Source organism: Hippopotamus amphibius, chromosome 2 (assembly GCF_030028045.1).
Source record: "Hippopotamus amphibius kiboko isolate mHipAmp2 chromosome 2, mHipAmp2.hap2, whole genome shotgun sequence".
Lineage (NCBI taxonomy): Eukaryota > Metazoa > Chordata > Mammalia > Artiodactyla > Hippopotamidae > Hippopotamus > Hippopotamus amphibius.
This window is the reverse complement of record NC_080187.1, coordinates 15,165,938-15,185,923: the sequence shown is the minus strand read 5'-3', so window position 1 is coordinate 15,185,923 and position 19,986 is coordinate 15,165,938. Positions and strand designations below refer to the sequence as shown.

At 48.3% G+C, this 19,986-nt stretch overlaps 1 protein-coding gene across 17 annotated transcripts in view; it reads right to left on the bottom strand.

Moving 5' to 3' along the window:
• Positions 1-19,986, bottom strand: part of CDK5RAP2 (CDK5 regulatory subunit associated protein 2) — a 191,269-nt gene that overhangs the window by 26,199 nt on the left and 145,084 nt on the right. For 11 of the 17 annotated variants that reach the window (XM_057721670.1, XM_057721678.1, XM_057721675.1 and 8 more), the window contains 6 exons: positions 17,687-17,756; positions 17,500-17,567; positions 15,233-15,809; positions 13,187-13,419; positions 6,013-6,061; positions 3,162-3,352 (listed from right to left, as the gene is read on the bottom strand). In XM_057721670.1, coding sequence (XP_057577653.1) covers positions 3,162-3,352; positions 6,013-6,061; positions 13,187-13,419; positions 15,233-15,809; positions 17,500-17,567; positions 17,687-17,756 — 1,188 coding nt within the window. The remainder of the gene's footprint in view (positions 1-3,161; positions 3,353-6,012; positions 6,062-13,186; positions 13,420-15,232; positions 15,810-17,499; positions 17,568-17,686; positions 17,757-19,986) is intronic. The other 6 variants (XM_057721683.1, XM_057721686.1, XM_057721676.1 and 3 more) reach the window with 1 other exon arrangement.

The window sequence follows — 19,986 nt, the reverse complement described above, 5'->3', positions numbered from 1 at the left end:
CATAATCACAACTCTGTTTAAAAATCTGCAGACAGGAAAGACACACATATGCAAAAGAAGGAAATACATCTACATATTAACAGAGGTTGCCTTTAGGTGGCAGATCTTAGGCTTCTCAAAACTTTTATATAACATCTTAACATAGTATTTACCAACATATAAAAATTAAAATTTTCTGCATTTTAAAAATGAGCATGCATTATTTTCTCAGCCTCTGCCACATCTCACTTTAACAAAGAAAGAAGGAAGCACAGTTCCAACCCAGAGGTAGGTTTCTAGAATCAGTGTTTACAGCATAATCACATTAAGTATCCAAAGGCAAAACTGTCTTTAATTCATCCATTAGGGTATACTCAGTATGTCTTGGTAATGTTTGTTTTAAAACATTATACTAATGTTATGACCCAGTTTTAATTCCTCCAAAATGACTTTCACTTAAAAGTAGCACAATGTTACAGATCTTTTCCTAATTAAATAGTAATTTTGCCATGAATTTGAATGTTTATGAGATGACTTAATTCCCAGATCTTCAGCTATCTCCTATTAATGTCAGGAGTGTGGCAAGTCATTTGGTGGACTGTCTCCGGACCCTGCCTGCAATATACTGAAGCAGCACGGCACCGCACCTCCCGCTCCTGCCTTGCTGCCCTGAAAACCTTCCAGCAGCCAGTCACATCTGAGTGAGCCAGGAACTTATCTGTTCTGACTGCAGCCTTCCGTGCTGGTGTATCCACGCCACACACTGCCGGCTTCTGGGGCAAAAATGCTCAGCAGTGATCGGTACAACACATCTTCCGCTGAGCCTGGCTGGAAGCTGGAATCATCACTTGGGCTTAAGGAAACACTCCTGGTCGAAGTGGACACCACTTGTTAATTATGCAGCCCTAACTGGGCAGAAGGAAATACTATACTCGTCTTAACAACACAGGAGAAAAATATCTGTCCCTCTTACAATAATACCCTTCTGACAGATGCTGACTCTTTAAACCCGTAAATCCTGCAAGAAGCAACCACCACCACCAACAGTATATTTACCTTTTGCCTAGCAGTTCCAATTTATAGAATCTGGGTTAAGAAAATGCCCCGAAATAAGGGGAAAGCTTCACATTCAAAGATACTCCCTGCAGCACTGTTCACAATTGTGAAATTTTAGAAAATGACTTAAATGTTCAGCAACAGGGGAACATAAGGAAAACTGCAGTTCAGCCATTCACGGACTATTCCAAAGCCACTGGAAATGATGCTATGTAACATGTCAGAAAGCTTATGACATAATGCTAAGTGAAAAAAGCACAAGTACTAAATTCTCTCTCTGCTCAGGTTATAAGCGTGACAAAAGGAAAAACAGATGCAGAGACCAAAAGTCTAAAGAGAAACAAACCCAAAAAAGCTAACAGTGGGTTAATCAGGATGGCTCCAGAGAGCACTGTCCCCATTCAGGAAAGTGCCTGATAATCTACTTGAGAAGACCAAGGTCCTTAGAGGAATAAGAAGTAAAAAGAGATGCCTAAATGGTTCTACGCTGGAAATAAGCCAGGGCTGGGGTGGTGGATGAGGTAGAGAGTGAAAAAAAGAGGGGCAGGCTGAGGGAGGAAGCGGAAGTGCCTGGTTCCACCGCAGCGGGAGGGTTTTAAAGAACAGGGATCACAAATGTTCCCAGGTCAATGATCAGGCTTGCAGCACTGTAAACCCCGCCCCCTTCTGCTCCTCCCACAAAGGCCCGGTGGGAGTGGTCTCAGGCAGCAGGAGGTGGCACTAGGGACAGGGAAGCAATTTCATGGTCTGACCTAAAGCAGAAGGCAGAAAGTAGAGCCAGAAATAACCGAGAGAAACCAAGTACACAGAAACTGCAGGCGGATACAGCCAGAAATCCAAAGAAAGCACATCTAGTACGTGGTTACTGGAGGACCCCTGCTAACACCTGAGGTACCGTCGAACACGTATACTTCATGCTCTAGGTATGTTTTCACACTGTGCTCCTCTGGGCCCTGAGTACTCTAAAGGAGCCTCAGAGGCCACCACTGGGGATAAAGGCTCCACTCCTTTGGGAAAAAATATATCTCTTTTATATATTTTACATATCTTTCATATATTCAATTTCATCTGGAAAAAAAAGGCAAAGGGGGATTTCTGTTGCTAAGAAAGATTTTAAAATTTTGAAACCCTTGTTCTATGTGATCAGGTGTCAACGAAGAGTTTTTAGCAGGGAGGTGTCTGATTTGTTCTCTGGGTCCATTCTGGGAGCCCTGCAAACAACCCACTGGAAAAAGGAGAGACCAGAGGATGTCAGCTGAGGTCCAGAGTCTACATCAGGGGTCAGAAAACCCTGGCCCCTGTGTCCAATCTGCCCACCACCTGTTTTGGTAAATAAAGTTTTATTGGAACGTACCCAGACTCATTCATTTACGTATTTCCTATGGCTGCTTTCTGCTGCATGCTCTGCAAAGCCTAAAATACACAGTATCCGGCCTTTTACTGGAAAAGGTCTATCTGTTCTGGTCTATACTATCCTTTGAACTTAAGAACAGTAAGCCCTACCCAGTGCCCAACAGGAGGTAATCAAGACTGCGAACGGAAGGGATAAAGGGGAGCTCGAGGGCAGGCAGCGCCATAAGAGGCCGACTCTGACAGCTGAGCCCACGGCTCCACGGTCAGAGGCAGGACAAGGGCTGACCCAAAGGGCCAAGGGTCACACTAAAGAGAAACACAGTAGATGTACGGAATTCGAAATCTCCACACAGGGGGTTAGGTACTCTCAGGCTCCTGTACAACTCAAAGCAAGGTCCGCAACGTGACACGGCCTTAGGAAGAGCTTGAAAGAAACCACAAGAAATGGACCAGACCTGGAACTGATCCCTAACCCCGGTGCTTTCCAGCCTGCCATTGCCAGATGAGCAAGGAAATGGCAAGTCATGTAACAAGTCATCATTAAAAATAAAAATGACTTTTCCCCAATCTCCAACACTTTCAGCCACCATAGCTCTCCCCAGTGATAAATGATACTCTGAACGACGGGCTTGGGCCCCCCCAGGATCTCCTCTCATCTAGTAACTATTCAAATGTCACTACACTCTGCTCTGGTACAAAGGCAAGATGGCAAATTATCGTTCAAACCAGGAAATCTTGGCTAGGTTTGCGACGCTTAGTGAAGCTTGGCTTACCTTGAGAAAAGTTGTTCGCCACGACTGAAGTCTTCTCGGTCTCACTGTCTTGTTTCTGGTCTCGTGAGAAAGAGGACTTCTCGGACATTTCACAGTCGGACAGCACACGACAGTCGGACAGCGCACGAGAGGCTGAGGGCGCAGGAGACTCAGGGAGAATGCGCTGGTAGCTTAGGTTGTCTTCCTCAAGCCTTGACCATTAGGAGTGAAAGAAATCGTTTTCCACACTAAGATCCCCAACCAGGACCACGAGTTAAGAACACTTTGTCATTTATGCATATTCACAATGGTGCTCTAGAGCCTTTTTGTCTCCCTAGAGCATTTTTTAGCAAGCGTATTCTAAAAACAAACCGAAAAAGGGCTCAGTGGTCTTGATTTGGAGCCGGTGAAGGAGAGGGAGCCACCATCTGGCTGGTGGTGGAGGGACCTCGAGGAGGGCATGAGTCAGCGGCACCTGCTTACCAACTGGCCACTGTGTACCAGGCATTTTACACGCACCATCCTCCTGGGTCCTCACAGGATCCCTCTGAGGCAGGGAGGACCGTCCTCATTCACAGCCGTGGGGGACGGAGGCGCATCGGAGCCTTGCCCACCGTCTCACAGCTTGTACGCAGCAGAGCTCACATCTGAATCCAAGCTCTGTCTGGCTCCAAGGCCCCAGAAGAATGTGGGGGGCTAACCCAAACCCGTGAGGTGGACTTATAGGTTTAAAAATCCCAAAACCCTCGTGGTCCCCAAGCAGGCACCAACATCACCATTCAGGCAATCATGTGGTTACTAAGCTGTACTTCCCAAGGGCCACCTAAGCTAGGAGGAAAAACACCCTAAACTCCGTGAAGAGCCCACGTGAATAGATAGCCCACAGATAAGCTCCTTAATTTAAGCTCTTTTTTCCTCCTAGTTTTTCCTATTACTTCTTGTCTCATTATTCATGAGCTCAGACGAAAGCAAAGGACCTCAAAGCTGCAATGCACTCATTAAGAGGAAAACACCAGATGCAACTTCGCTCGACAGTGTGATGCATGCGCGGGGTGCGGCTGCCTTGCAAAGTGCGGAAGGGGCCGAGGGTACCCATTTAATTAGCTTAGGAGTGACCCACATGAGTGCTCAGCCTACAGCTGAAAACAGCAGAACAGAAGGAAAAGAAACAAACCTATCAGAAACGGGAAGGGTGACACATGGCTGAGGAAGGCTGAAAGAAGCCCCTTGCTTCCTTCCAGCCCCTTCTCCAAGCAACCGTGGTCAGCTTTCAAAATGGCCAGTCTGATCATGTCTAGCTCCAGCTTCTCCTCCTTCAAAGGCTACCCTCTTCCTGCAGAACAGGATTTGGGCTTTTAATACAGTATCTGAGGACCAGCCCAAGGCAGCCCTGCCTGCCTCTTCAGCCTCACCAGCCCCGCAGCTCAAAGGGGCCATATCTCCCTCACCTCGGGGGGTGGACACTCTCCCAACAAGCCCCGCCCCCAAGCCGCATCCTTCAGATCTCGGCTAAGACTATCTCTACTCGGGGAGACCCTTACTGCCCTCTGGCAGCCCGCCGATGGGACGTGACCTGTTACTATCAGGACGGAAGTGGGGGCTGAACTGGGAGGGATCTTTGAGAACACTGTGGTGGGAGAATTTCTTCTAAACTTACAGAGGCCCTGAATAAAATGTCCTCCAGTGAGCCGTGACACCTCCCTGCCTGCTCACTCTAACGATGCTGGTGGCCTTCGTGACGCCAATAAAATCTAAAACTCTGCGTCCCAGACGGGTCTCTATTTCTTTATTCTGCCCCCAGCAGTCCAAAGGGTGGCAGCTCCAAAGAGGAAGGAAGCAGCAATAGCACTAACAACAGTCAGAACCTTGAACAAGTCAACAGAGGAGGGCGAGACCTTGGCATTTCCAGTTGGCCACAGCGGCAAGCTAAGTGTGTTTGCAATCCACTCATTCCATGAGTGTTTTTTAAAAATTCCAACCACACGCCAGATAGCTGGGGCTGGAGCAGGTGTACAGATATTAAAGAAAGTCTTTGCCCTCAAAAGGCAATGTGGAGTAGCAATAAGAGCCGAGGTGTTAGAGCACAACAGATTCAAGTTCAAATCCCAGTTCTGCCTCTTAAGGGCAAGTATGCAGCTCTGACCCTCAGGCTCCTCATCCCACACTGGGAACAATAACGTTCACCTTGTAGGGTCAGAAACAGTGGATGTGAATCCGAGGACAGCAGCTGGCACACACCATACCCAGTTAATGCTGTCTCCTTACCTCTTTCAAGGAATCCTGGGCGTGGAAAGATAAATGCGGAAAATATTATAACACCATGTGCTAAGTGCTATAGTGTAATTTATATGCCAAGTGCTATAGGATGGATCATTGATCCTGGGATGCAGTGGAGAGATGGGATGCCAGGGAGAGCAAGGTCCGTTTCTATGTGAACTGACTCTGAAGGGGGTCTTTTACATTATAAGAGGAAGAAGGCAGAGTGTACCACTGGTGTACAGGCATGGTCTGGAGAATAATCAAAAGTCAGATTAAGACTGAAGCACGGGGTACATGATGGAAAGGAAAGATGGGTCAGGCTCAGGAGTCTGGAATTCATCCTGCAGGTACCCAGGAGCCAACAGTAAGAATGTGTCATCTGGGTAAAATCACCCGACAGAAACGCCCAGAGCAACCTAACGCAACCAAATGAAGGCTGCGGGGGACACGGCATGAACTCCTGGTTCTCTATGACCACTGTCAGTTTCACAGGTGTTTATGCTTTATTTACAAGACACAGGAAACTAATAGAACAGGAGGGAGCAGAAGACTCAAAATGCTGGCAAGCAAAACGAACCCGCAACGTCTTCTTACCCCAACACTACACACTTACCTCTCTCTCAGTTCTTTCTGGATGTTCATTTCCACTTCAACGGAACTTCCTGGAAGCAGAAATAACATCAAGAAGGAAAATATTAAAAAAAAAAAAAAAAAAAAAGTGCTCCCTAATAATTTTTTAATCATCCATTTGGAGAAGCCCTATTCCATTTGTTTAAATGCTCTTTATAACAGGCCCGGCTATTTAAAGCAGGATTACCAAGGATACCACTCAGACTATAGACTCCTCCTTCATAACTTATCACTGCTCTGGCGCTAGTTCCAGGAGGAAGGTGACAGCACTGAATCTAAAAAGCAATCACAAAGGCGCTGCTGGGTACAGGCTCTTCTTCCTTCTCTAAAACTCTGATGCTAACAGAACACAGGCTTGTTATGGGAAACGGGTAACAGAATCAAGAAAAAGAAGATCACCACCCTCCAGGGACCCGCCACAGACGCGTTACTGGCTCTCCTTCCATGCGTTTTGACGTGGGTGTTACTGTACTGTGACTTAATTTTTCACTTTGGCCTTTACTATGAGCATTTCTCTTACCAAATTTGCTTTAGAAACGTGTTTAATGAGTATGTGAACATTCCCCTTGGAGGCGGACGTGAACCAGTTTCTGCCAGTTCCCTAGCGGATGTCTAGACCCTCTCCAATTTTTCACCTTTATAAAGTAAATAAAAATCTTTGCGAATACAGTTCTATCTGCACTGAAATTATGTTCTCTGGAAAGGCTCTCAGAAGTGGGATTCCTAAGAAAAGGAGGCTGTGAGGGCAGCTGAAAAAGCCGGTGTCTGCAGCGGGGGGGGAACGACTAGAAGAAATGACAAAAGAAAACAAAATGAGCCTCAGAACGCAGCTGGGGACAGTGCTCTCCTCCCCCTGTGTGTCACCGTGTGCTGTTTGAAAGGAGCACGTGGGCCCAGAGTTCAGAGACAAACAACTTTATTTTAAACGAGATCGGGCGTGTTCAGGGTGGTATGGCCATAGACTATTTTAGAAATACTTCAGAACTCTGGAAATTGCAGACTGGGAGGAGCTCTTTGAAGAAACGAACGTGTGGCTAAAGAGAAAAACAAACCTTCTATAGCTGTACTGGAAAAATGAGACTATAATTAAACTGCACCCACACGTACCATTTTCAAAACTTCTTCTAAAAGTTGAAGTTCTCAAACACCACAGCTCAGAGGAAAAGATCGCAGGAGACACACACATTGGCTCTATGTCTTGTGGGTGCCGCCCACCAATGCCCAAGGCCGGCTGGGTGGCGGCCAGGGCTCCCTCTCCACCCACCGGGCCGGGCCCTGGGCGCCAGCACCACGCAGGGCTCGGGCTCCGGGAATGGGCCCCGAGGACCGTTCCTCGGTAGCCACCGTCTCCTTCAGGCCTCAAAACGATCCAACGGGGCACAGCGTCGGGATCTCCGCTTTAAGGTAAAGATGAGAAATCCAGCAAGTTGAATGTTTCCTCTCTCCCAGTCGCCCCACTTCCCACTCTCAACTACCTTACTGCACATTTGGTGAAGCAAGGGTGATGGAGGTGTTCTCACAGCTGCCTAACCACGAATCTACGTCTCCATCCTCTTGGTTCCATCCTGACCAAAGCTGCCGTGATATCTGGACTCCCAAAGGGGTAGGGAGAGGCTGACGGCACCCCAGGGGATGCTCTCAAGGGCTCCCCCTCTGTCCTCTGCATCCCTCCTCAAGGGGGAAGCCACAGCTGACACACCTGACTGGTCGGATTCTAGAACTCTGACTGAAGTCCCACCACAAACAGGCAGGGATGAGTGTACCTTAAAAGAAGAACTCACTCGGTATTTTCTTTACCCCTGCAGAGGCCTGCTTACTAATGTTCAGTTAATGATACGATTTTGGCCCTTTAGACTCCAAGGACGGGCCGTCTGCCCAGCCTGGCCTCCCAAAGAGCTCAGGGGCTCTACGTGTACTAGCCAGGCAAATAATCACACGACATCTGCCTCGCATCTACCATTGTTCTTTAGAAGCACGCACCTCAGGGACTACACCTGGCCCAGAGCAGACTTCAAGCATTCTGGCTGGCCTAACCGTAAACTCGTCTAAAAACCAGCAAAAAAACTCTCCCTGACTCCTAACAAAGTCCAAACAGAAGGAGTCCCTGACCAGCAACACTGGGTTCCCCTTCTTCAAATCAGGGATGCTCTGGGGAGCTTATTATGACTTAACAATTGTACTCCTCTCGTTTCCCTTCCATCAGAGTTCTTTAAAACCAAATGACATATATGCAGTTTATCACATGTCAATTATCTCAACAAAAGTCCTTAAAAAAAAAAATGACAAACTGTTATAGTGGGACTCATAGAGGGATCTTTGGTACAACTGATACTTCAATTTCTTGGTGGAATCTGCCTTCACACAGGTGACGGTACCATCTGTCAGGCTATTCCAGAAGCTTAGGAAGCATGTCACGGAAACACTGCTCCCATCTCTCAGGCAAATCTTACTGCTACACCTAAAAAGCCGTAGAGTATGTGGCAGTGGGGGTGGTTTCATCTTTTCAAATAAAAAGACATCTAGTTAACCAACACACAGCTGAACAAGCACGAGAATCACAATGCAGCACAGGCTTGTGACTGGTGGACCCGCCTTCAGTCCCCTCCCCGCACCGACCCCTCTGTACGCAGTCACCATGTAAGAAGCCTCTTTTGAAGCAGTACTCCCTAGCTCAAAACCCATCAATCGTACAACATTAAGTTCAAATATCAGAGCCTGGCATCTCCTACATGACCCAAATGTTTCTTCCTTTCCATCTCACTGGTAATTCGTATTAAATATTTATGGACCTCCTCCCAGGTGCCTGTGTCCAACACTGAGGATAAGGAGATGAATGAGGGGCCTGCCCCCAGTGAGTTCACAGCTGAGTGGGGACAGTGGACCCAATTACACGACAGCACTGTGACAAGGGGCAGCACGGGATGCTGTGGGAGGACACACAAAGGAAGCATGCACGATCCAGCTTTGGCCATCGGAGGATTCAGAGGAGGTGTCAGCTGAGCTAGACCTTCGAGGCAGGAAAGAACTGCTTTATAAAGGTAAGCAAAAGCTAAGGGTCTGCGTGGAGGGCAGATTCCAGGGACACTCAGGGGAGAAAGCCCTCCATTTGAGAGGACAGCCTGGAGCACAAGGCTGCCCAGAGACTGCACGACCCATCGCCACTCCTAAGATACCCTTCCCCAGGAGCCACGAATCCCCCCAGTGTGGAAGACTGAGCTCCAATATCCTTTCGTCCTGGAAGCCTCCCCTTCAGAGGTCACAGGTGCCTCCCTCCAAGCTCAACTATGCGTGCCAGACAGAGGCAGAGGACATTTCATCCAAGGGCACCCCAGAACCAGGTCCATACCACATAAAACTCCCAGTAGCATCATCAAATCCTGAGTGGGCAGCACATGTCTGGCCCCTTCCTAGGTCGGGAGGAAGACAAGGCCCCCACCTTCCAGGAGCTTATGCTCTGGAGAAATAAAATATGTCCACAAGAAATCACTGCTGTCACCTCCTGAGCTCCCCCTACTGGCCGGGCAGGACACCAGATGCTTTAACAATCTCATTTAATCCTCACCAATAACCCTGCCAGACAGGTGCTATTACCTCAGAGAAGAAATCTGACCCTTAACTGCAAACCTGGGATTTGAACTCAAGTTCCAAAGGTTCTGTTCTCTCCACCCCAGCACATGGCCCCCATCACAAGGCCAGACGTAATGCTATGTGCAAGCTACAAACAACCCGGAAATAAAGAAAATGAACAGGTTTGCTTTTACTTGGAGTAAACAAAGGAAGCTTCCTGGGGGACAGGCAGGATTTTGAGAAAAGGAGAGGGCATAAAAGCCTTCTAGAAAAGGAAATGCAAAGCCAGGTCCAAGGCAATGTTTGACCAGGACATCCAATTTGACAGGAGTGTGAGGGGCATGACCACATGGGGGTCAGGTTAGGATGTGGAAACAAGCTGCCTGGGCTCAAATCCGGACTCGGCCCCTTCCTGTGTGACCTTGAGCAAGTAAATTAAGCTCTCTGTGCCTCATGATTAAATGAGGATATTAAATAGTGGGCTGTGAACGATGCCTGGCACACAGTAAGACCAGCCCTCCTCGTCGGTTCTCCTTCCTCACCATCACCATCATCATGATTCTGAGGTCAGAGGGCTGGGAAAGGCAGACCGTGGAAGGCCTTGAAGGAAATGGATGCTTCAGTCTAGAAGAGACTGGATGTATGTGTACGTATAAGTGACTCACTTTGCTGTACACTTGAAACTAACACAACATTGTAAAGCAACCATACGCCAATAAAAATTAATTTAAAAAAAAGAAAAAAAAAAAAAAAAACGGATGCTTCGGGTTCATCCCTGTGGTGAAGGAGTGCCAAGGGAAGGGATCCCAGCAGTGTCTTCTACTCATGTGGCTAAACCCTGACACACACAGTGCGCTCGCTGAGGACAAGGACTATCTCACCACCATCTTCCTCGGCGCTCACTCGAAAATACATGACAAAAACACTGCCTTCCTGACTTATGCTACTGCTCTCAGCAGTACCATGGACAAGGATATGATGGAAAACCTGGGACTGCAACACCAGTCCTTGATCTATATGGGGTCTCAATCCACTTCGAGAATCTAAAATTTACAGACCATCACCCCAGAAAACACCCATACTCACAAAATCTCGCAGGGTTCCAGACCCCCTAGTGAACCCACTAGCCTATGAAGTGAGGCAAGAATCCCACCTCTAACCCTCACTCAGCAGCATTAAAAAAGCATGCTATCATCCTACTTCTTGGGTTCTACCAATTAAATATCATTAAAGAAATAGCAAGGCTATGCACAAAGATTCCAACCCACTGTCCTTTATCATAGCCCCCAACTGGAAACCACCTAAGTGTCCATCGAATGGGGAATGATTAATTATGGTACATTCATACAATAGAATGATCTGCAGCCACTAAAACTTACAACATAGATTAACATTTATTAACTATAATTGAACAAAGGGAGAGGTTGCAAATCCTCCTACTTCCACAAAAAATACACATACGTATAAAAAAGGTCCGGAAAGTATACACTCCAGGGTGTTTATGTTTTGCTGTATAAATGATGCAATTATGGGAGTATTCACTTATCTGTTATTCCACAATAAATATGTACTGCTTTGTATTAATTTTAAAAAAGGCTATATTTAAATTTTTTAAGAACTCATGCTATGCAACTACCTCAAATATAAAATTACTTTATGGTAAGCTCATTTCATAATTCAGTAGCCAGACTCTTCAGATCCCATCCCAGAAAGACCCACCTCTGTTACATTTTATTCTCTAAGAAAAAGAGCTGCTGTAGTGAGGTACCTAAGACTTTTACATCTTTTGTAGAAGAGAATTAAGTTCTGTGTTTACGTGGTCTGCTGAGCCTGAAACACTTCTGCTTCCAGAACCCCTAGGAAACAAGAAGTGAGACCTCCTTGGGCTCGTCAAGGTAAATAACTAACAAATAGATCAAGGGGAGGCGGTGGATGAGGGACGGAGGGCGCCTGGTGCCGGAGGCAGTCTCTCTCAGCCTCCCACTCCCAAGTCGAGGGCTTGCAGGAAGAAAAGAGACAGAGGGAAAATGCCTCAGGCCAGGAAGACACAGCTCTATCTTGAGGACCCACTTCTCCCTCCAATAATGAAATGGAAACTAGCTTATTTGGAAAACCTTAGCCAGGAGAAAGTGGATGTCGTAAAGCTGGAAAAAGTCAAGTGCTCCAGTGTCCTGGCCTCCACAGGTGCTGGGAGCTGGTACTAGAAAATCTGCCTGCGACGTGCCTAAGTTGTTGAGCGCTATGTAAAAACGGAGAAAAACATTCCCTGGGCCCAGGAGGCCAACCTACCCCACGTTCTATCTGGGCTTCACACTGAACACACGTGGACCCTCGTGAACCATCTGTGTGGATGCATGAAGGCACGAAGACTGAGGTCGAATCCAGGTTCTGCCAAGTCAGTTGTGACTCTGAGCAACTGACCTCCCTCTGTTAAGGCCAAGCTCCTCATGTAAATCAAGGTGTTTTGAGGATGAAGCCCCCAGGCTCACAACAAGTACAGATGCTAGTAGGCGCTCAGGACTGCAGGGTGACGCACCAAGCACTGCGCCAAGGCCTCGCATCCAGGATTTAAGGTGACCCTTACGACTCACAAAGGAAAGCCTTTGATTTCGAGCAGAGAGCGGTCCTGACCTGACTTACACTCCGTAGAGGCCACTTTGACCACAGGGAAAATGGACCGCTGTGGGACGAGAGTGGAAGCACAGAGGCCAGAGGAGAGGACTGCAACCACCCAGGTGAGATGAAGGCAGCAGCTGGAGCTATGGCAGCAGTGAGGGGTGAAACCCACTCAGATCTGGAACAGGCGCTGAAGGCAGGGCTTCAAAGGGGCAGCCAGCGGGGTGGGCAGGAGAACTGACTCTGAATGGTGTTTTCTTAGGAGCCAGAGGAGGAAGAGATTTCCCCAGGGAAGAAGGAGCACCCACATCCACTCTCACTGGGTTAGGAAAGATTATCAATAATGTGTGCGAATGTATATATGTAGGTATCTACCTATCTATCTATCTAGAGAGAGAGGGAATGATAGAGCAAACGTGGCAAAACTGATGAAGCTGGATGAAGGTATAAGGGAGATCTCGGTTGTAGTTTCAAAAATGCAAATTATTATTTTTAATTGTAATGCGATAATATCTATTAAAGTACCTAGCGTGTAGCAAATGTTTAGCAAAGGTTTTCTTTTGTCCTTCCTCTGCCCACCTCTGACCCTTGAATATGTTTTTAACCAAGTCTGGGTTTTCTTGTTTGCTTGTTTGTTGATGCCAATATTTAAAACCCACGAGTCTTTACCCACCAAACCCCCATTTCCATCTTCTCTTGAAAACCCGGAGGAACTGGCAACCACATGGCGCTGCCTCACCAGCCTGGCCCCTGAGGCCCCTCCCCTGGACCCCGGGTTTGGAACGAGGCAGACCGCCAACCACATGGAAGCGGCCGCCAGAAGGAAGCAGCGGCCAGTGGGGCTCTGCCGTCACCCCGACAGGGCAGAGGGGTGGAAGGTGAGGTCAAGGAGTCAGCTCCCCCTGGGCCCCTCCAAGAAGCCCTGGGTCAATCCTGGGTGTGCCTCAGGACTCGCAGTCCCTCGCCCCACTCACCCTTGAGAAACAGCTTTTCCAGCTGCCCCAGCAGCTCCGCGCACTGGTTCAGCTGCTCCTGGAAACCCTGCGCCACACAGGAATCCACGTCGCTGGCCTGCAGCAGCTCCTCAAACGCCTTGATCACGGTGTCCATGTGCCGACGATAAACGACACAGACGCCGTGGCTGTCCTTAATCTGCTGTCGTTGAAGGGAGAGCTCCCTGGCTTGGGCCTGAACTAACGAATCGTATCTGATAAAGGAGGGAAAAGAAAATGCTTGGACCATTTTAGAACTGAATTTCCGTGACCTTAACACTAATTGGAAAAATGACAGAGCACAATTTTGAAAATCCTGCAGCTGTACAAGTATCTATACTTTCAGAAAAATTGCAACTGTACAAGGTCACTCCTCCTTCAATTTCAAAACAGCCAACAAATGCTGGAACAGAGGTTCTTCTGCAATATTTTTAACCTTCTGAAGCCCCCAATTAAAGTACAGATTGGCAAGGACTCAGGAGAACAATTAGTTTCCATTCACTCTTCAAAAATACTACCCCGAATTGTAGAATCAAGTGCTCCAAGGGTCGGGGGACCCAGCACAAATGCTCACAAAGAACAAAAAAGAAACTAAGGCAGGAAAACAAAAACAGGACTCTGGTCTCTCAAGGGAAAGGTCAGAGGATAACCGTAAGCCATTTACTTGGGGGGGGGGGGGGGGGGGGCGTGTCTATGACCCGCCAGCCACCGAATCAGGTGTTTTTTTTATAAGTTATCTGTTCCTCTCCATCTCCCAACAACTGTATGAACATCCCCGTTCACAGGAGAGAAAACTGACTCTCGGAGATGGCAAAGTTGGTTAAACAGTGAAGACTTCTGACTCAAACGCAGCTCTGCCTTCAGAGCCCAACTCTGTCTATACAACACCGCCTCCTGATGCCACATCTGTCTTTTCCTACGTGAGCCGACAAGTACTAGTCGGCGCTGAGGAAAACACAAGTTCAGGGCAGCGTGGTTCCATCTTCCTTACCACCTGTGGGCACAGGAAGCTGGCCCCAGAGTGGCTCTGCAGAGACCCTGACCCTTTCATCCACCATGTTCCCTGTTCCCTGAAATGACGCCTGGTGACCACCTTCGACCCCACGTAAGCACAGAGAGATCACGTGACAGCAGCACTGCAGGCGGGGCCAGGTTAATGGATGAGAAAGAGCCTGCGCGTCCGTGTGGGACCAGCCGGCTCTGCGAACCCTCCCAGGCCACCTGCCCAGTCACGACAGCCTCTCTGAGGCTCCACTTCCTCATCCACAAACACAGGGTTTATGAACACCTATTTCTCAGGTGACTGTGAGGATTAAGTAAGAAAAGTCTGACACAACTGCCTTTCAATAAACACCAGCTGCCTTCAGTCACACCATTGGGGAAGTTTTGAAAAATGCACTCTAGCTTCTGACAATTCAGAACGATGTGTTTGTCTCAAATTAGTGACAAATGAAGGTCAACTTTACAAATGATCCCGAGTTTGTCATATCTCGTGAAGCAAAACTGCATATATCTATGCCCATAAAACATATCTTTGTGACCTAAGAATTCTCTTTCAACACAGGCTTATTTCTCCAAGATGACCTTAAAGGGTAAAGATATGGAAAATATTTATTTCCCTCCCACCCTGCCTAGGACATCAGTTTCAGCTCCCCACCCTCTCCTCCCAGCTCAGTAAAAGCCATTAACAGGGTCAGGAGTAAACACTGCCATTCAGCAAACGTGCTATAACTCACCAAGTGACGGGTATAAAACCTTCACTCTGAGCCCCCAACCTGCGGAGGGCAAAACTTGCTCAGCCGATTTCAGAAGACGCACAACTACTAGGTGCACAGCCACTGTTCCTTGTGGCCTCGCACGTCACTTCCCCACAGGCGCAGCTGCCTTAGCGGCGCCATCAAGCCTTCCCCAGCACAGTCTGGACCCCACTGCGGGGAAGCACCCCCTTTTAGCTCAGGGACACCTGCCCAGTGGCAACGTGGGGGAACTGCAGGCTTAAATGTGAGAGAAGGCAGAGGTGGGAGGTACCTTGAGGGTGAGAGGTCTCTGAACTTATTCTGCAGGTTATGGATTTCGCCAAAAAGTTTCACGTTCAAATTCTGCTCCTTCTGCAGTTCGTACTCCTGGTCCACCAGCTGCTGTCTGAGGCTCTCGAACGACCTGCTGTCAATCATCTCTGGGGCCAGCGGGTGGAGGATTTTCATGTGTTTCACGTAACGTACTTGGCGCAAACTTGAAAAGGTCATTTCTTCTTCATCAGCGCTGCTCTTGGACTTGTTCAAGCTGTCCTGGGCCCCTTCTCTCCCACACAAAACTGTGATGATGGCCTCGCTGAACTGGGAGTGCTTTTGAAGCTGCAGTATGAAATTCCGGTAGACATCGAGCTCAGTCTCCAAGTCACAGATTTTCTGTTTTAAGTTTTCTTGATCATTCGCGGTATCGATGTCCTCGAGCTGATCAGTCTCAACCACACCGACTTTAGTGGAAAATTGACTCTTAGAACTCAAGTATGTAGCTACGGAAGTGGGGCCTGGAAAATCTTCCGAAGGATTCTCTTCACATAGTGGCAAGATGGCAAGGTCATCAGGCTGGTAAATTTCGGAGTCTGAAAATCAAAACATATTTATGTCTGTCTACAGTGCTGAAATCCATGCCCTCTTTCTTTCCTCACAGCCACTGCCAAGCAGAGACCACTGCGGGAGCCTCCTAACAAGCCCCTCTGCTCTATTCCTTCCTTCTTCCCTCTCAATCCATCCTCTTTCTCAGAGCGACTATTCTAAAAAGTGAATTCAACCATGATAACCACCAACCCCCACCTAAAACTCATCCATATCCCTACTATTCTGAGGATTAAATCCAAACTACTTCTCACAGCATCTGAGACCCTCCTTATCTAGTTCCAGGCAACCTTTTCGGGAACATCTCCCGCAACACCTATGGGGAGTCCCTACTAACTTAACCATAATTCCCTGCATACACCAGGCTGCTCACACCTCCATGCTTTTGCATGTGCTGTTCTCCCTGCCTGGAATATGCTTGGCCCCCTACGTTACTCCTCCTCAGTGAACTCCTACTCATCCTCCAACACCCAGATCTGATTTTCCTTCCTCTGTGAGCCCATCTTCAAGCTATGCAAAACAGTCACCCCCCTCTGTGCTTCCACAGAACGTTATACATAACACCCGAGACAGACACACCATGTGCCGGACGCTAGCATAGCACGGACCTTTGGTTTATTCGTTTATTTACATGGCAATTAGTTACTTGAATTCCTCTCTCCCTCACTGGACTGCAAGTTCCTTCCCAGCAGGGACTGGCCTTTCATCTTCACATTCTCAGGGTCTCATACAGCGCCCAGCCTAGACCAGACGTGAATGAAGGGCTGACAAGTACTGGGGAATGAATGAAGTGACATCAAAGACCAGTAATTTTAATTCCACAGCAGATGAGAGTCGTCTTCTCATTTCCACGTTTACAAGTTTCTGGGAGATGCCATGATGCCCCCTGTAGTGAGCTGTCTGGCTGACTCACAATCCTGCCAGGAAATATTTCCTTACAGCTCGTTTACATCCCCAGGTATGTGAGAAACTCCTCTGGGAGGTGGAGGGGTGCTGAAGAAAGAATACACAGCTTTGAAGGCAAAGAGAAGAGGGCTCACACCCAGCTTTGCTACTGGCTGGCTGCATAGACTTAGGCAAGAACTCACTGCCCAGAGCCTCAGTTTGCTCAGAGATGTCTTATGTGCTTGTTCTGAGGCTTCAAGCTCAGGCCTGAGTCTAGAGCTTCTGTCCTTAACCACACATCACACTGCCTAATGTCCAGGGACAGCTCAGCTCAATACAAGGAGTTGTCTGCATACTTGAGAGGCAGCAGAATAGAGTAGAAAAACCCATTTCTGAAATCCAGTGGATCTGGTTTCAAATTCTGGCTCTGCCACTTACTAGCTGTGTGACCTTAGGCAAGTGACTTAGCCTCTCTGAGCCTCAGGAGCTTCACCTGCAAAATGGAGAGAACATGATTGCCTGCGAAGGCTTCTGTTTTTGTTTTTAGGATCAAATAGGACAATATCTGCAAAAAACGCTAACAGTGTGTGGCACACAGTAGCAAAGGAGACCAACTAATACAAATATCCTCTGCTTCCCTGAAAGTGTTCAAAGGTGGAAGAGGACGCCTATCATAGGAGGCTCGTGAGCAAGGGCTTGTGGACGTGGGGAAACGCTGCCAAGGCAGCAATGTGGGTTGGAGGCGATGACCTAGGAGACCCCGCACAAGGAAAAGCACACACAAATCCTTACCAGACTGATTATTCCAATTTCTGGGTTCTGCAACTGCTCCTCGTGGCTTTAAGCCCATTCTTGTCTCTCTGTTCACGATGCAAATACCATAAAATAAATCTTTTCATTTTAGAAAACTGCTGCTACGTGACCTCAAGGAAGCATTCCTAACAGAGCATTTTTACTGCACAAAATTTGTTGGACTCACTGGTCTCTGAGGTCCTTCAGGGTGGAGACCACGTTATTCATCTCTGTTTCTCCAGTGTCTGGCATGGGGCCTGGAGCAGAGAAGGTACTCGGTAAGTCCTGCTGGCTGACCGAGTATAAGAGAGATGGAGGGGGACATCTCAACAAGGATTTTTTCCAGAGACTCACACTCCAAGACGAGGAAATATCTTTGCTATAACAACCTCATGATAATGGAGTTTCACATGGCAAGAAGCAATGTTCGCTCATGGGAATAAAGATCAGCTCTGATGACTTTCGTTAAGTAAGTATGAGGCAAAGACAAAGGTAAGCCCCGTACAGTCACCCTTCTGTGATAAAGGCTGTGGCCGGCTCTGATGTTTAGACACACACCCCCTCATCACAGCTGGGAGGCGTCATCCTCCCATTCGCACTCCGACCTCCACTTTAAACATTGCTCCTTACAACACACTCAGACCCTTGACACTCATAATTTTGCCTTGAAAAGTGGCCCTAACCTACAGCAATTTGTGACTTCGCAGAAGCAAGAAGCTGACTTCTAGGCTCCCAGGCCAGAACACAGAAAGTCTCACAGCTCAGCATGGCCATGCGGTTTTGCAGTCTCTACCCTGCAGCCCTCAATAAAGGTCCAAAGGAGGATTTTTTTTTTTTCCATTTGAAAAAGCACTGCATAGAGGGTGTGGGAGATGGAGGATTATAAGCCGTAGTGTACGGTGTGAACCTGCAGGTGTAGCAAAGCACCAGGACACATAACTACATGCTGGGACCTGGCCCAGGCATCCAGCACCTCACCTATGCTGTCTATTTAACAGCCACAACAACCCTGTGAGGCATCACTCATAACCCCATTTTACAGAAGAGGAAACTGAGGCTTAGAGCTAAGAACCTGCCCAAGGTTCAAGGTGAGTAAGCAGCAGAGGCTCCCGTCAAAGTCTGGCGGCCGCACCCAAACCTCTGAATGCTGCCTCCTGATGTATCCCTCCTGCAACTGGGGTCCCCGTCTCTGGGGCATGAGCAAGGGAAGACTTTCCTCAGCCCTCAAGGCAAGCACATTAAGAAAGAGGAAAGGCCAGTAATGACTGTGGCCCCCCTTCCTGCAGTTCTCAAGCATCTGTCCAGGAGCTACTGAGGAAGAGCCAGCAGGGAGGGCATCACAGGCAGGACCAGCCTCGGGGCGGGGGGCGGTCACTGAGCACGTTGCTGCGAGACCAAAACTCGACGGGCTGATGAGAAGGTTCCAGAAGGCCTTCCCTGGAAAGTGACATTTAAGCAGAGACTGAAAGGATGAGGGATCCACTGGGCAACAGTTAAACGGAGGAGATTCAGGCGGAGGCAAGCACATTAAGAAAGAGGAAAGAAGGTCACGAGTGATGGGGATTTGAGAGGAAAGGGAACCTGCCACTCCGTCAGGAAGCCTTTAGTAACCAACTAACCGTGAACGAGAAATCAACACGTGTCCCCGGGACCATCTATTTACATCATAGGAAGCACCGCAGTTCTGGACCTTTCTACAGCTCAGCTAAGGGGCAGCTGATTACCTGGAGAGCGGCTTTCCTCTCAAAGCCCAGACCACCCGGAAGCCTGTGAGCACATGTAATCAGTGCACTGACCGGGGGCCTTGGGAAGCACACGCCACTGGGAGCAGGGCCCACAGCTCGGTGCTCCCCCGAGACGCATGTTCTCCACGGCCACCCCGTGACAAATTTAGGATCCTGAAGACGACGATTTCCTACAGAGTGAATCAGGGCCACATTAACGGTGATTTTTTTTTTTAATTAAGGGTGAAAAAAGATCTAAGGTAAAAGAAAAACTGTAAGCATCTGCTCACAGTTGAATGGGACTGTGGATATTGTTATATTATCCTTGGTACTTATCTGTATGCCTGTGACACTTCATAATTCTAGGGAGAAGGATGCAGCTTGCCTGGGGCCTCGCTCTCGTCTCTGTATCTTTCCCACTGACCCACCTGCCAAACCCCCAAACCCGGTGTCAGCTCAGGCTCACCCCTCACCTGCCTCCACCCCCTAATCCCAGGCAGCAGGAGGTCAACTGTGCACCTAACAACAGCCAGCACCACACAGAAGCTGAGGATGGCTGGCTGAGGGCAAGGCCCCTGAGGGCAGGCCCTGTGTCCTCTGAGGCTGAACCACCAGAGCCCAGCCCGCTGCCTGGGAGAAAAGTGTCAGACAAATGGACTGTAAGCTCAGACACCCTACTACTGTACCTTGACTCGTCCACCTACTTCCCAGCTGGGTTGACCTGGATCCATTCTTTTTTAAAACCTCAGCCTCCTCTTACATT